The following is a 17,506-nucleotide window of genomic DNA, read 5'->3' on the forward strand; positions in this document are numbered from 1 at the left end:
ATTCTGATCCTGAGGCCGCTCTCAACCTAGATACACCTGAAGGTGACGCCATAGTGAATGACCTTATAGCGACCATCAATCAGGTGTTGGATATTTCTCCCCCAGCTCCTCCAATTGAGGAGTCAGCTTCTCAGCAGGAGAAATTCCGTTTCAGGTTTCCCAAGCGTACATTGAGTACGTTTCTGGATCACTCTGACTTCAGAGAGGCAGTCCAGAAACACCGAGCTTGTCCAGATAAGCGTTTTTCCAAGCGCCTTAAGGATACACGTTATCCCTTCCCCCCTGACGTGGTCAAGGGCTGGGCTCAGTGTCCCAAGGTGAATCCTCCAGTCTCCAGACTGGCGGCTAGATCCATAGTTGCAGTGGAAGATGGGGCTTCACTCAAAGATGCCACTGACAGACAGATGGAGCTCTGGTTGAAATCCATCTATGAAGCTATCGGCGCGTCTTTTGCTCCAGCATTCGCAGCCGTATGGGCACTCCAAGCTATCTCAGCTTGTCATGCGCAGATTAATGCAGTCACACGTACGTCTGCTCCGCAAGTGGTGTCCTTAACCTCTCAGGCGTCGGCGTTTGCGTCCTACGCCATTAATGCTGTCCTGGACTCTGCGAGCCGTACGGCGGTAGCATCCGCCAATTCGGTGGCGGTCCGCAGGGCCATGTGGCTACGTGAATGGAAGGCAGACTCTGCTTCCAAAAAGTTCTTAACCGGTTTGCCATTTTCTGGCGACCGCCTGTTTGGTGAGCGATTGGATGAAATCATTAAACAATCCAAGGGAAAGGACTCATCCTTACCCCAGTCCAAACCAAATAGACCTCAACCACGGAAGGTACAATCGAGGTTTCGGTCCTTTCGGTCCGCGGGCAGGTCTCAATTCTCCTCGTCCAAAAGGCCTCAGAAGGATCAGAGGAACTCCGATTCATGGCGGTCTAAGTCACGTCCAAAATAGACCGCCGGAGGAACCGCTCCCAAAGCGGCCTCCTCATGACTTTCGGCCTCCTCACAGCCTCCTCACACCGCATCCTCGGTCGGTGGCAGGCTTTCCCGCTTTTGCGGCGCCTGGCTGCCACAGGTAAAAGACCGTTGGGTGAGAGACATTCTGTCTCACGGTTACAGGATAGAGTTCAGCTCTCGTCCTCCGACTCGATTCTTCAGAACATCTCCGCCCCCCGAGCGAGCCGATGCTCTTCTTCAGGCGGTGTGCACTCTGAAGGCAGAAGGAGTGGTGATCCCTGTTCCTTTTCAGCAACAGGGTCACGGTTTTTACTCCAACTTGTTCGTGGTGCCGAAAAAGGACGGATCCTTCCGTCCTGTTCTGGACCTAAAACTGCTCAACAAACACGTAAAAACCAGGCGGTTCCAGATGGAATCGCTCCGCTCCGTCATCGCCTCAATGTCCCAAGGAGATTTCCTAGCATCAATCAACATCAAAGATGCTTATCTCCACGTACCGATTGCTCCAGAGCATCAGCGCTTCCTGCGTTTCGCCATAGGGGACGAACACCTTCAGTTCGTAGCACTGCCTTTCGGCCTGGCGACAGCCCCACGGGTCTTCACCAAGGTCATGGCAACAGTAGTAGCAGTTCTGCACTCTCAGGGACACTCGGTGATCCCTTACTTAGACGATCTGCTTGTCAATGCACCCTCTCAAGTGGCATGCCAACACAGCCTGAACATTGCTCTGGAGACTCTCCAGAGTTTCGGGTGGATCATCAATTTTCCAAAGTCAAATCTGACACCGGCCCAATCACTGACATATCTTGGCATGGAGTTTCATACTCTCTCAGCGATAGTGAAGCTTCCGCTGGACAAACAGCGTTCACTACAGACAGGGGTGCAATCTCTCCTTCAAGGCCAGTCACACCCCTTGAGGCGCCTCATGCACTTCCTAGGGAAGATGGTAGCATCAATGGAGGCAGTTCCTTTTGCGCAGTTTCATCTGCGTCCACTTCAATGGGACATTCTCCGCAAATGGGACAGGAAGTCGACGTCCCTCGACAGGAACGTCTCCCTTTCTCGGGCAGCCAAGGCTTCCCTTCAGTGGTGGCTTCTTCCCACTTCTCTGTCGAAGGGGAAATCCTTCCTGCCCCCATCCTGGGCTGTGGTCACGACGGACGCGAGCCTGTCAGGGTGGGGAGCGGTCTTTCTCCACCATAGGGCTCAGGGTACTTGGACTCAGCCAGAGTCCTCCCTTCAGATCAATGTTCTGGAGATAAGGGCAGTGTATCTTGCCCTAAAGGCGTTCCAGCCGTGGCTGGAAGGCAAGCAGATCCGAATTCAGTCGGACAACTCCACAGCGGTGGCATACATCAACCACCAAGGCGGAACACGCAGTCGGCAAGCCTTCCAGGAAGTCCGGCGGATTCTGCTATGGGTGGAAGCCACAGCCTCCACTATATCCGCAGTTCACATCCCGGGCGTAGAAAACTGGGAAGCAGACTTTCTCAGTCGCCAGGGCATGGACGCAGGGGAATGGTCCCTTCACCCGGACGTGTTTCAGGAGATCTGTTGCCGCTGGGGGATGCCGGACGTCGACCTAATGGCGTCCCGGCACAACAACAAGGTCCTGACATTCATGGCACGGTCTCAAGATCACAGAGCTCTGGCGGCAGACGCCTTAGTTCAGGATTGGTCGCAGTTTCAACTCCCTTATGTGTTTCCTCCTCTGGCACTGTTGCCCAGAGTGTTACGCAAGATCAGGTCCGACTGCCGCCGCGCCATCCTCGTCGCTCCAGACTGGCCGAGGAGGTCGTGCTACCCGGATCTGTGGCATCTCACGGTGGGCCAACCGTGGGCACTACCAGACCGACCAGACTTGCTGTCTCAAGGACCGTTTTTCCATCTGAATTCTGCGGCCCTCAACCTGACTGTGTGGCCATTGAGTCCTGGATCCTAGCGTCTTCAGGATTATCTCAAGAGGTCATTGCCACTATGAGACAGGCTAGGAAACCAACGTCCGCCAAGATCTACCACAGGACGTGGAGGATATTCTTATCTTGGTGCTCTGATCAGGGTTTTTCTCCCTGGCCATTTGCCTTGCCCACTTTTTCTTTCCTTCCTTCAATCCGGATTGGAAAAAGGTTTGTCGCTCGGCTCCCTTAAGGGACAAGTCTCAGCGCTCTGTGTTCTTTCAGAAGCGCCTAGCCAGACTTCCACAGGTACGCACGTTCCTGCAGGGGGTTTGTCACATAGTCCCTCCTTACAAGCGGCCGTTAGAACCCTGGGATCTGAACAGGGTGCTGATGGCTCTTCAGAAACCACCTTTCGAGCCAATGAGGGACATTTCTCTCTCACGCCTTTCGCAGAAAGTGGCCTTCCTAGTAGCAGTCACATCACTTCGGAGAGTGTCTGAGCTAGCAGCGCTGTCATGCAAAGCCCCTTTCCTGGTGTTTCACCAGGACAAGGTGGTTCTGCGTCCGGTTCCGGAATTTCTCCCTAAGGTGGTATCCCCCTTTCATCTCAATCAGGATATCTCCTTACCCTCTTTTTGTCCTCATCCAGTTCACCAATGTGAAAGGGATTTGCACTTGTTAGATCTGGTGAGAGCACTCAGACTCTACATTTCTCATACGGCGCCCCTGCGCCGCTCGGATGCACTCTTTGTCCTTGTCGCTGGCCAGCGTAAAGGGTCACAGGCTTCCAAATCAACCCTGGCACGGTGGATCAAGGAACCAATTCTCGAAGCTTACCGATCTTCTGGGCTTCCGGTTCCCTCAGGGCTGAGGGCCCATTCTACCAGAGCCGTGGGTGCGTCCTGGGCTTTGCGGCACCAGGCTACGGCTCAGCAGGTGTGTCAGGCAGCTACCTGGTCGAGCCTGCACACTTTCACGAAACACTATCAGGTGCATACCTATGCTTCGGCAGATGCCAGCCTAGGTAGGCGAGTCCTTCAGGCGGCGGTTGCCCACCTGTAGGAAGGGGCCGTTTTTACGGCTCTATTACGAGGTTTTACTTTACCCACCCAGGGACTGCTTTTGGACGTCCCAATTGTCTGGGTCTCCCAATGGAGCGACAAAGAAGGGAATTTTGTTTACTTACCGTAAATTCCTTTTCTTCTAGCTCCAATTGGGAGACCCAGCACCCGCCCCTGTTCCCTTCGGGCTGTTGTTCTTTGTGTACACATGTTGTTCATGTTGAATGGTTTCAGTTCTCCGAAATTTCTTCGGATCGAATTTACTTTAAACCAATTTATAACTTTTCCTCCTTCTTGCTTTTGCACCAAAACTGAGGAGCCCGTGATGCACGGGAGGGTGTATAGGCAGAGGGGAGGGGTTACACTTTTTAAAGTGTAATACTTTGTGTGGCCTCCGAAGGCAGAAGCTATACACCCAATTGTCTGGGTCTCCCAATTGGAGCTAGAAGAAAAGGAATTTACGGTAAGTAAACAAAATTCCCTTCTTTTTGTTTTCCAACTTTTGTTCCTCTTGAATTATCACTTTATTCTCTGCAGCTCTTTGCTTACCTTCCTATGCCAAATCTCAGTCAGAGCTGGCACCGCCCACCTCCGTGTCCAGCCCCGCCCTCTGCACACTCATTCCCTGTCAGTATTCTGCCCCAGCACCTGACAGATAAATGAATACTATGTAATGAAGACTATTTATAGCCCCCAATGTGAGTCTATAGGATATATACACATATACTCACACACACACATCCACACACACCTAGTTATATAATATATATAATCCCCCCTCATGTCTCCTTTGCACCGCCCTCATCCCGCTCTCACCCGTGCACTGTCCTCTCTCTCCCCCTGCACTCCCCCCCCCCCCCCCCCCCCCCCCCCCCCCCCCGCCCCGCTCTGTATCTCACCTGTGCACTCTGTTCTGCTGGCCCCTCTTCCAACCCCCCCCCCCCGCTCTCACCTGTGCACGTCTTCTCTCCCCCTGCACTCTCTTCTCTGCCCCCCCTCACCCATGCTTTTTCTTCTCCTCTGTGCTGTGATGAGTGCAGCCCCCTTACAGCTAGGTGATGCAGAGCTCAGTGCTGTTGTTCAGGTGACGTCTCTGCTCCTGGCTGTATTCAAAAGCCAGGAGTGCCAGAGGCTGCATTCATCAGTGTGAGGAGAGAGAGCACGGGGAGGGGGGGGGGGGGGGGTCAGTTACCCGGGCCCCATACATCACAATGAGCTGTGGCAAACAGCACTGACTGTGTCCTAGACTAAGAGGGCAGCCCTGTTTGTCCAGGACTTGGGCACATACAGAGCACAGATAGCAGCACATGGAGTGGGGGAGAGTATTGAATGTGGGGAGGGGCAGGGAAAGATGAGATGGGCGGGGGCTGCATCGCGCTGTACCTGGTCGTCTGTGGTGCCCGTCAACAAGCTCCAGTCCCTGTTGACGTATCATCACAGAAAGCAGCAAAATCCTGTCAGGAGTGGTCACATGAGCCGGGGAGAGGGGTAAGTGTGGTCTGACAGCAGGGCAAGTAGGTAGTTGCTATCTACTTACCTGCCCCAATGTAGCCCAATAGTGAAATAACAAAAAAATAAGCCGGATAACCCCTTTAACGTGTTTGGCTAATATTTATTTTTTTATTCTGTTCTTTTTAGGTTCACACATTTTATGAAGCAGTTGGGTATATGATTGGAGCTCAGACAGATCAACCTGTACAAGAGCATTTGATAGAGAAATATATGTTGCTTCCAAATCAAGTGTGGGATAGTATTATTCAACAAGCCACTAAGGTAGGTAACGTTATAGTTGATAAAGGTGTAGTTAATTTGGTTACATTTTTGTTTATATTTAGTGTTGCTTGTGAGCTTTTCCTTGGTGTACAGTTTGATGGTCTCCCTCCCTTCCCACATAATTTAACAAATAAAACCAGATAGCCAAAATGATGTTTTTGGCCTCTGTCTTGCTGGTATGTGACTGCATACCGTTTTGTTACATTGTATAGATAAGCGTAGTAGGCTGTGCTATGCAGAAGGCCTTTGCCAAAATAAAAACTTGGTGCAGGACACCATTTTTACACTGGCTCCTTAAAGTACAATTTTATTTGTTAGTAGTGTAATCAAACTTCCGTACGTAATCTAAGGAAATTACAGACCCAAATCTCTTTTCCACATGACTCTGGTTAAGATTTAGCGTTGTAAGTTTGATCCAAACAAGATCATGATAGCACCACACTGCAGTCTCCAGTAATGCAGGTCAGGCTTTAAGCTTGTAATTTCTTCAGCGCTCTATTGGGAGACCCAGACGATTGGGGTATAGCTACTGCCCTCCGGAGGCCACACAAAGCACTACACTAAAAAGTGCAAGGCCCCTCCCCTTCTGGCTATACCCCCCCGTGATATCACGGGTTCTCCAGTTTTAGCTTTGTGTGCGAAGGAGGTCAGACATCCATGCATAGCTCCACAGATTTTAGTCAGCAGCAGCTGCTGACTATGTCGGATGGAAGAAAAGAGGGCCCATGTAGGGCCCCCAGCATGCTCCCTTCTCACCCGTGGATGGTGTTGTAAGGTTGAGGTACTTATTGCTAGTACAGAGGCCGGAGCCCACATGCTGTTTTCCTTCCCCATCCCCATGAGGGGCTCTGGGTGAAGTGGGATCTTACCGGTCTCCAGGCACAGAGACCGAGCTCCATCCACAGACCCAAAAGAACCTGCTGGATATGGAGCTGAGTATCGTCAGGGACAGGGCCCTGCTACATCAAGGTACTCTGTGTTCCCATGCACATCGCGCCCACACACACCAGCATTGCTGGGAGTGTTAGTGCGCCGGGGACAACAGCGCGGAGCGCTGGTGCTATTATTCACTGCAGCTTTGCTGAGTGAATTTATGTATTGAAAACGGCCGCGCCGGCCGCTGCTGGTTGTTTTTTACATTGTGGCGCGGCTGGGACTTGTGGTGCGCCGGGGGGACTTCGGCGTCGGCCGTGCACATAGGACGGCCGCGCTTATTACTAGAGTCCCCGGCTTTGCGGCCTAGTTTTCGTTTCGTTCCCGCCCCAGCCCTGCCAGTCAGAGGAGGGGCGGGACGCTGTACAGTAGCTCAGCGCAGGGAGCTGGAGTCTGCTTTGCATTCTCCAGCCCCCTCTCACTGAACACAGTGAGACGCCGGGTTCCCGCTCTTGGCTGGGGCTCGCCCACGGCCCGCCCCTCTGCACAGGACGGGGAAGAGAAGCCGGCAGCCATTATGGTTTCCACTCTGGGAGAACGGAACCAGTCACAGTTTTTGGGCGACCTCGCACCCGCTCTTGTGCGGGCGGTAAGCAACTGACACCACTAATGCTGAAGTGGGCTTTTGGGCTGTGTGCTGATATGCTATGCACTGTACTGTACTGTCGCTATTCTGGGCAACAGCAGCAAATAAGCAATGCTGCTGAGGCACAAGCTTTCAATGCTTCTTCGTTTGCATGTGCTGCAGTGTTTACTGTCAGATTGGGCAACAGCAGCAGTAGAGCAATTTGTGCTAAGGCACAAGCTTTCAATGCTGCTTCGCTTGCATGTGTTGCACGGTTTATTGTTATGATATACATTCACTGTATGTCGCTATTCTTGGCTAATGCGCCCAGATAAACAGACAAAAGCAGCAGTAGAGCAATGGTGCTACGGCACAAGTTTTCAATGCTGCTTGTCTTGCATTGGCTGCAGTGTTTACTGTCATGCTTGTATGCTATACATTCACTGTATGTCGCTATCCTTGGCTAATGTTCCTGGATAAATAGACAACAGCAGCAGAAAGGCTAGGGTGCTAACGCGCAAGCTTTCAATGCTGCTTGGATTGCATGGGCTGCAGTGTTTACTGTCATGCTGTATGCTATACATTCACTGTATGTCGCTATCCTTGTCTCATGCTCCTAGATAAATAGACAACAGCAGCAGAAGAGCAAATGTGCCAAGCCACAAGTTTTCAATGCTGCGTGTACTACATGTGCTGAAGTGTTTATTTGTACTTCATGCTTGTATGACTATTCACTGTACGGTCGCTATCCTCGGCTAGGCTCTTAGATAGCTAGACAACAACAGCAGAAAAAGACAAGTTGCCAATGCACGGGCTTTCTATGCTGCTTGTACTGCATGTCATACGGTTTCAGGACCCCCAGTGCGTGCAATTGCTCAACCGGGGTCTCTGCTATATGTGGCCAAAGGAACCACCTGTGATCTCTGTCCAGAGACAGGGACGAAGTTGCAGTTTTTCCGCTGATATATTGTCTGTGACTATGACTGACATCTTACAGACTTTGCACCCCAAGCAGACCGTGGGCAATATGGTTGCAATGACCCTGGCCGCCCTGATCTGGAGCATCTCAAGGCGCCAGAGTGATTCCAGGCATCCCAGAGAGCAGGCATCCGACACGGTCGACAGTCCCAGATGGCCTAAGCGGGCTCGCTGGCATTAGCCCTCGACTACATCACTGGGCAAGGTCCCAGCTGGAGTACTCTCTGTACGATGAGGCAGACGTAGCTGTTCAGGACTCTGTTCCTGAGACCGCTCTCAATCCGGATACACCGGATGGTGACGCTATAGTGAATAATCTTATTGCGTCCATCAACGAAAGGTTGGGTATTTCTCCCTCAACTCCTCCAGTGGAGGGGTCAGCTTCACAGCAAGAGAAATCTCTATATATTGAGTACTTGTTTAGCACTCTGACTCCAGAGACGCAGTCCAGAAACGACACGCTTATCACGATAAGCGTTTCTCCGACCGTATTAATGAGACACGTGTCGCTCCCCCTGACGTGGTCAAGCGCTAGACCCAGTATCCAAATGTGGATCCCCCAATCTCCATGCTTGCAGCTAGATCTATAGTTGTAGTGGTGGATAGGACTTCACTTCAAAATGCCATTGACAGGCAGATTGGCCTCTGGTTGCAATCTGTCTATGAAGCTATCGGCAGGTCGGCTGCTCCGGCAGTCGCAGCCGTGAAGGCACTCCAAGCTATTTCAGCTAGTATTGCGCAGAGGGTCGCTGTCACAGGTACTCTCGGTCCCAGCAGCGTCTTTAACTCGCAATGTCGGCATGGCGAATCATGCTGTTATTGCTGTCCGAGACTCTACGAGCCGGACGTCAGTGGCATCCGCCAACTCCGTGTTTTTACGCAGAGGCTAGTAGTTGAGAGATTGGAACAGAGGCTGCTTCCAACGAAGTGCTTAACCAGGTTGCCTTTATCTAGTGATAGTCTGTTGGTAAGGGTTGAATGAAATCATTCAACTATCCAAGACGACTCAAAAAGCCCAGAAGGGCATAGATTCCTAGCGGGCTCAATTCACGCCCGGGGAAGGCAGCCGGAGGATCCGCTACCAAAGCGTTTTTCCTCATAATTTTCAGCCCTCTCACTCCGCAACCGCGGGGGGGCAGACTCCCCCGCTTTAGCGGCATTTACCTACCGCAGGTTGAGGCCTGTGAGTGAGAGTCAGTTTGTTTTCAAACTACCGCACCGACCGAGCCGAGGCTCTTCTGCAGGCGGAAAGAGCGGTAATCCCTGTTCCTCTTCAGGAACCAGATACGCATTTTGCCCCGACCTGGTCGTGGTGCCAAAATAGGACGGCTCCTTCCGTCCCGTTCTGGACTTTATACTGCTTAACGAGCACGTGAAAACCAGGCGGTTCCGGATGGCATCACTCCGCTCCGTCATTGCCTCTCTGTCTCAAGGAGTTTTCCTAGCTTCAATAGACATCAGGATGCTTATCTACACGTGCCGATTGCTCCGAGGCACCGGCGTTGGCTACGATTCGTTATTAAAGACGAGAATATTTCGTTTCGTAGCCATACCCTTTGGCTGGCGACAGCCCCACGGGTGTTCACCAAGTTCGTGGCAGCAGAGGGAGCAGTCCCGCGCTCTCACGGTCACTCTGTGATCCTTTACTTGGGCAATCTACTGGTCAAGGAACTCTCCTTTACAAGCATGCCAACACAACCTGAACATGGCGCTGGACCCTTCCCAGAGTTTCGGGTGGGTCTTCAACTTTTCAAGGTTGAACCCAATCGCTGGCATCTCCTGGAGAGTTTTCACACTCTCTCAGCGTTCACTACAGACGAGGGGACAGTCTCTCCTTCAAGGAGGCGCCTCATCCAGAGGCGAGTTTTAGCTTTTCCAGACGGTCAAAGAACATCTTCAGAGGAGTCCACTCTTCAACTCAGTGGTCTGGAGCTCTGGGCAGTGTATCTTGCACTGCAAGCCTTCCTGCAGTGGCTGGAATGCAAATAGATCCGAATTCAGTCGGACTATCCACAGCGGTGGCATACACCAACCACCAAGGCGGACTACGCAGTCGACAAGACTCCCAAGAGGTCCGGCGGATTCTGCTATGGGTAGAAGACAGAGCATACACCATATCAGCTGTTCACATCCCGGGCGTACGACACTAGGAAGCAGACTTCCTCAGTCGCCAGGGCGTGGACGCAGGGGAATGGGCTCTGCACCCGTTTGTTTGCAAGAATTCTGTAGACGCAGGATGAAGACGGACGTCGACGTCATGGCTTCTCGGCAACAACAAGGTCCCGATTTTCATGACGCGGTCTTACGATCAAAGAGCTCTGGCGACAGGCGCCTTGGCTCAGGATTGGTCACAGTTCCAGCTACCGATTGCTGCCACACCATCCTCGTCGCCCCAGACTGGCCGGGGAGGTCGTGGTACCGTGATCTGTGGCATCTCACCGTCGGTCGACCGTGAGCACGACGTCATTGCCACCATGAGACGGGCTAGCCAGCCGCGGTCTGCCAAGATCTACCACAACTCGTGGAAGATATTCTTATCTTAGTGTTCTGCTCAGGGAGGGTCTCCCTGGCCATCGGCATTGCCTACTTTGCCTTCCCTCCTGCAATCTGGTTGGGAAAGAGGTTGGTCGCTCGGCTCCCTTTAAGGGCAAGTCTCGGCACTATCCGTGTTCTTTTCAGAAGCGTCTAGCACGTCTTCCTAAGGTGCGCACGTTACTACAGGGGGTTTGTCATATTGTGCCCCCGTACAAGCGGCCGTTAGATCCATGGGATCTGAACAGGGTACTAGTTGCTCTCCAGAAGCCGCATTTCGAGCCTCTGAGGGAAGTTTCCCTTTCGCGCCTGTCACAGAAAGTGGCCTTTCTGGTTGCGATCACGTCGCTTCGGCGAGTGTCTAAGCTGGCGGCTCTGTCATTCAAGGCTCCCTTCCTAGTGTTCCACCAGGACAAGGTAGTGCTGCGCCCTATTCAGGAGTTTCTCCCTAAGGTTGTATCCGCGTTTCTTCTTAATCGGGATATACCCTTTCCTTCCTTTTGTTCTCATCCGGTTCTCCGGTATGAAAAGGATTTACAGTTGTTAGTTCTGGTGAGAGCACTCAGAATCTACATTTCCCGCACGGCGCCCATGCGCCGCTCTGATGCATTTTTTGTCCTTGTCGCTGGTACGCGCAAGGGGTTGCAGGTTTCTAAAGCCACCATGGCTCAATGGATCAAAGAACCAATTCTTGAAGACTACCGTTCTGCGGGGCTTCCGGTTCCTTCAGGGCTGAAGGTCCATTCTACCAGAGCCGTAGGTGCGTTTTGGGCATTACGACACCAGGCTACGGCTCAACAGGTGTGCCAGGCAGCTACCTGGTCGAGCCTGCACATTTTTCACCAAACATTATCAGGTGCATACCTATGCTTCGGCGGACGCCAGCCTAGGTAGAAGAGCCCTGCAGGTGGCAGTGGCTTCCCCATAGGGGAGGGCTGTCTTGCAGCTCTAACATGAGGTATTTCTTTACCCACCCAGGGACAGCTTTTGGACGTCCCAATCGTCTGGGTCTCCCAATAGAGCGCTGAAGAAGAAGGGAATTTTGTTACTTACCGTAAATTCCTTTTCTTCTAGCTCTTATTGGGAGACCCAGCACCCGCCCTGTTGTCCTTCGGGATTTTTTTGTTGTTTGCGGGTACACATGTTGTTCATGTTGAACGGTTTTTCAGTTCTCCGATGTTACTCGGAGTTAATTTGTTTAAACCAGTTATTGGCTTTCCTCCTTCTTGCTTTGGCACTAAAACTGGAGAACCCGTGATATCACGGGGGGGTATAGCCAGAAGGGGAGGGGCCTTGCACTTTTTAGTGTAGTGCTTTGTGTGGCCTCCGGAGGGCAGTAGCTATACCCCAATCGTCTGGGTCTCCCAATAAGAGCTAGAAGAAAAGGAATTTACGGTAAGTAACAAAATTCCCTTCTTTCAGTAAGGCTGCTTTCACACTACGTCTTTTTAACATGCGTCCTGAACGTTTTTTTAACGCAAAAACGGATCCAGTGCAAATGCGTTTTCATTTCAATGCATTTGCAATGGACTCGCGTTAACATGCGTTCACCTGCGTTTGCGTGCGTTATAGTGAGGATCCAGCGAGTTGCAGTTTTTTAACATCTTTCAAAAACGCTACATGTAGCGTTTTTGAGCTGCGTCCAAATACTACAAATTGCTGGATCCTGACTAAACAGCATGCAAACGCATGTGAACGCTGGCATGCTGATAGACAGGATCCTGCATGCTCTACTGAGCATGCCCAGAAACCAGCCTCGTAATCAGTCCCTCTCTCTCCTCCCTCTCTCTCCTCCCTCTCTCTCCTCCCTCTCTCTCCTCCCTCTCTCTCCTCCCTCTCTCTCCTCCCTCTCTCTCCTCCCTCTCTCTCCTCCCTCTCTCTCCTCCCTCTCTCTCCTCCCTCTCTCTCCTCCCTCTCTCTCCTCCCTCTCTCTCCTCCCTCTCTCTCCTCCCTCTCTCTCCTCCCTCTCTCTCCTCCCTCTCTCTCCTCCCTCTCTCTCCTCCCTCTCTGTCTCTCCCCCTCCCTCTCCTCCACCTGAGAGCTGCGGACACTCGTAACCAAGGTAAACATCGGGTAACCGCGGTCTTAGTTACCCGATGTTTACGTTGGTTACGTGTGCAGGGAGCCCGGCTCCTAGCAGCTGCAGACGCTCGTAACCAAAGTAAATATCGGGTATCCAAGCAAGTATACCCGATGTTTACCTTGGTTACGAACCTCCGCAGTTGTAAGAAGCCGGCTCCCAGTCTGGCACGTTTAGTTTCCCTCACTCCCGATCACATGACTCCAATGCCCGCCCCTAAACATCCAGTGACAGGATCCTGCAAAGTAACACATGCATTTGCATGCATTTTTTGCTGTAAAAGCAGGATCCGCTTTTGCAGCAAAAAAACGTTCAGGACGCATGTTAAAAAGACGTAGTGTGAAAGCAGCCTAATCTGTATTTGTAATAGGAAATACATTTTATTGTACAGCATGCTCTTTAGGATTTTGTTAGAACTATTCCCAGGATGTTGCCTGTTCTGTTTTGTAATGTTACTACAGTGTTTCTCTGAAAATGAGAGAGCGTCTTATAATTTACCCACCTGTCTCTTATTCATCTATTAGACTCCTGCAATTAACAGACCTTTTGGTGACAACCTAGTCACATAATGTGATGTCACACAGGTCCTTTGGCAGTCTTATCGGGATATAAACGCTGGGGTCCTGCCCAGTTTCCGCTCTTGTCCCCATTGTCAGTTCTGCATACCAGCCTGTCTCCAGTTCTTTCAGACTCCTGCAATGGAGACCTTTTGATTACATCATGTCAAATGACTGTGAAGTAATCAAAAATCCTTCATATTGATGGGCGAATGTGCTTGCCACTGCTCTTTACTCGATTATTAGGTTATGTGCCCACGGGGACAGTGTCCTGCGGATATATCCGCAGGATATTCCGCAGGTGCTCCCAGGAAACCGCACCACAACTTTCTTTTCTTCGGCGCTCTATTGGGAGACCCAGACGATTGGGTGTATAGCACTGCCTCCGGAGGCCACACAAAGCAATTACACTAAAAAGTGTAAGGCCCCTCCCCTTCTGGCTATACACCCCCAGTGGGATCACTGGCTCACCAGTTTTCTGCTTTGTGCGAAGGAGGTCAGACATCCACGCATAGCTCCACTGTTTGTAGTCAGCAGTAGCTGCTGGCTATATCGGATGGAAGAAAAGAGGGCCCATATGGGGCCACCAGCATGCTCCCTTCTCACCCGCGGTGGTGCTTGTAAGGTTGAGGTACCTATTGCTGGTACAGAGGCTGGAGCCCACATGCTGTTTTCCTTCCACATCCCCTGGAGGGCTCTGTGGAAGTGGGATCTTGCCGGCCCCCAAGCCCTGGGGCCGGGCTCCATCCACAGACCCAGAGAACCTGCTGGATTTGGAGCGGGAGTGCCGTTCAGGGACAAGGCCCTGCAACTTTCAGGTACTCTGTGTCCCCGGCAGGCACGGACACTCTCAAGGCTTGCTGAGCGTTATAGTGCGCCGGGGACAGTAGCGCTGTGCGCTGGGGTTAGGTCACTGCAGCTTTGCTGAGTGACGTTACATGTTGGGAACTACTGCGCCGACCGCTACTGGAGCGGCGGCGCAGCTGCGACTTGTGGTGCGCCGGGGACTTTGCGCCGACCGCGCTTTTACGGCGGCGGCGCTTCTAACTTTAGCCCCCGGCTTCTGTGGCCTAGCGCCGCTTCGTTCCCGCCCCCACCCTGTCAATCAGGGTAGGGGAGAGACGCTGCTCAATTGGCAGCGCCGAGGGCTGGAGCTTTATTTACATGCTCCAGCCCTCTCACTAGGCACAGTGGGAAGCAGGCTTCCCGCTCTTCGTCTGTATACGCCCAGGGCCCGCCCCCCCTCTCCACAAGGACGCCGGCAGCCATTACACATGCGGTCTGGCTGGGGAAAGGCAGCAGGCTCTGGGAGACCCAGACTAAAGGGATTTCGGCGACCACACACCCGCTCCTAAGCGGGCGGTAAGCTGCACTTTAGTGCTGGCCCCACTAGTGCCTCAGTGTTATATTAGTGTACTTTTTTCTTGGTACCATATATATATATAGTTGCACTGTAAGGTCGCTTCTTGGCTGGACACCCTGTACTGCTCTGAGGAGGCAGCAACATGTCATCCACAAAACGCAAGGGTGCCAAGGCACAGGCTGCGTACACTGTTTGTACTGCATGTGGGGCTAATCTACCAGCAGGCTCCAACGACTCTCATTGTGTGCAATGTTCAGTCCCAGTGGCACTTCGTCAGCCAGAGCCTATGGTGGTAGTGGCCCAGGCAGAGACGCCTGTGAACCCTGCCCCGGTGACGGGGACAGACTTTGCAGTTTTTGCTGATAAAATGTCTGTGACTATGGCAAAAATCCTGGAGACCTTGCAGTCCAGGCCAGTTGCTCAGACCATGGACACTGCTGTGTCTATGCTCTCCGGTCCCCCTCAGTTGGAACTAATCCGTACTTCAGGGGGGTCTCAAGCATCACAGGCTTAAGTCTCTGACTCAGATGACAATCCCAGGCAGCCTAAGCGAGCTCGCTGGGAAAGACCCTCCACGTCATCACACTGCTCAGGGTCTCAGCGACAAGAGTCTCTCTGTGATGAGACTGAGGACGGTGATCAGGATTCTAATCCTGAGGCCCCTCTCAATCTGGATGCCCCTGATGGTGACGCCATGGTTAATGACCTTATATCGGCAATTAATAGACTGTTGGATATTTCTCCCCCAGCCCCTTCTGCAGAGGAGGCAGCTGCACAGCAGGAGAAGTTCCATTTCCTATATCCCAAGCGTAAATTAAGTGCTTTTTTGGACCACTCTGACTTCAGAGAATCGATCCAGAAACACGACGCTCATCCAGACAAGCGTTTCTCTAAACGTTCTAAGGATACCCGTTATCCTTTTCCCTCTGAGGTGGCCAAACGCTGGACCCAGTGTCCAAAGGTGGATCCCCCAATTTCCAAGCTTGCGGCTAGATCCATAGTCGCAGTAGAGGATGGCGCCTCACTTAAAGATGCCAACGACAGACAGATGGACCTTTGGTTGAAATCTGTCTATGAATCTATCGGCGCGTCGTTTGCTCCAGCATTCGCGGCCGTGTGGGCACTCCAAGCTATTTCAGCTGGTTTAGCACAGGTGGATGCTTTCATACATCCAGCAGTGCCGCAAGTGGCGTCCCTAACTTCGCAAATGTCTGCGTTTGCGACCTATGCTATCAATGCTGTCCTAGAATCTACGAGCCGTACCGCTATGGCGTCCGCCAATTCTGTGGTTTTGCGCAGAGCCTTGTGGTTAAAGGACTGGAAAGCAGATGCTGGTTCTAAAAAATGCTTAACCAGCTTGCCATTATCTAGAGACAGACTGTTTGGTGAGCCATTGGCTGAAATCATAAAACAGTCCAAGGGTAAGGACTCTTCCTTACCACAGCCCAGAGCAAGTAAACCTCAACAGAAAAAGTGGCAGTCGAGGTTTCGGTCCTTTCGAGGCTCGGGCAAGGCCCAATTCTCCTCGTCCAAAAGGACTCAGAAAGAACAAGGGAGCTCAGATTCCTGGCGGGCTCACTCACGCCCCAGGAAAGCAAATGGAGGAACCGCTTCCAAAGCGGCTACCTCATGACTTTCGGCCTCCTCCCTCCGCATCCTCGGTCGGTGGCAGGCTCTCCCGCTTTTGCGACATTTGGCTGTCACAGGTCAAAGACCGGTGGGTAACAGACATTCTGTCTCGCGGGTACAGAATCGAGTTCAGTTCTCGGCCTCCACTTCGGTTCTTCAGAACCTCCCCACACCCCAACCGAGCAGATGCCCTGCTGCAGGCGGTGGACTCTCTAAGAGCAGGAGGAGTCGTGATCCCTGTCCCCCCTCAGGAACGGGGGCGAGGATTTTACTCCAATCTCTTTGTGGTTCCAAAAAAGGACGGCTCCTTCCGTCCTGTTCTGGACCTAAAACTGCTCAACAAGCATGTGAACGCCAGGCGGTTCCGGATGGAATCCCTCCGCTCAGTCATTGCCTCAATGTCTCAAGGAGATTTCCTAGCATCAATAGACATCAAAGATGCTTATCTCCACGTGCCGATTGCTACAGAGCACCAATGCTTTCTACGCTTCGTGATAGGAGACGACCATCTTCAGTTCGTAGCTCTGCCATTTGGTCTGGCGACAGCCCCTCGGGTGTTCACCAAGATCATGGCGGCAGTGGTAGCAGTCTTGCACTCTCACGGACACTCTGTGATCCCTTACTTGGACGATCTACTGGTCAAGGCACCCTCTCAAGAGGCATGCCAACTCAGCCTGAATGTTGCACTGGAGACTCTCCAGGCGTTCGGGTGGATCATCAACTTCCCAAAGTCAAATCTGTCACCGACCCAATCACTAACGTATCTTGGCATGGAGTTTCATACTCTCTCAGCGATAGTGAAGCTTCCGCTGGACAAGCAGCGGTCTCTACAGACTGGGGTGCAGGCTCTCCTTCAAAGTCAGCCGCACTCCTTAAGACGCCTCATGCACTTCCTCGGGAAGATGGTGGCGGCAATAGAGGCGGTTCCGTTTGCGCAGTTTCATCTGCGTCCACTTCAATGGGACATTCTCCGCCAATGGGACGGGAAGTCAACATCCCTGGACAGGAAAGTCTCCCTTTCCCAGACGGCCAAAGACTCTCTGCAGTGGTGGCTTCTTCCCACCTCATTATCACAGGGAAGATCCTTCCTACCACCGTCTTGGGCGGTGGTCACGACAGACGCGAGTCTGTCAGGGTGGGGAGCAGTCTTTCTCCACCACAGGGCTCAGGGTACGTGGTCTC

General features: G+C 52.3%; 1 protein-coding gene across 2 annotated transcripts in view; it reads left to right on the forward strand.

The window, feature by feature from the left end:
- The window catches only part of XPO1 (exportin 1), a 131,179-nt gene that overhangs the window by 75,613 nt on the left and 38,060 nt on the right, over positions 1-17,506 (forward strand). For both annotated transcript variants that reach the window (XM_075339347.1, XM_075339348.1), the window contains exon 17: positions 5,553-5,687. In XM_075339347.1, coding sequence (XP_075195462.1) covers positions 5,553-5,687 — 135 coding nt within the window. The remainder of the gene's footprint in view (positions 1-5,552; positions 5,688-17,506) is intronic.

This window comes from Anomaloglossus baeobatrachus, chromosome 3 (genome assembly GCF_048569485.1).
Source record: "Anomaloglossus baeobatrachus isolate aAnoBae1 chromosome 3, aAnoBae1.hap1, whole genome shotgun sequence".
Lineage (NCBI taxonomy): Eukaryota > Metazoa > Chordata > Amphibia > Anura > Aromobatidae > Anomaloglossus > Anomaloglossus baeobatrachus.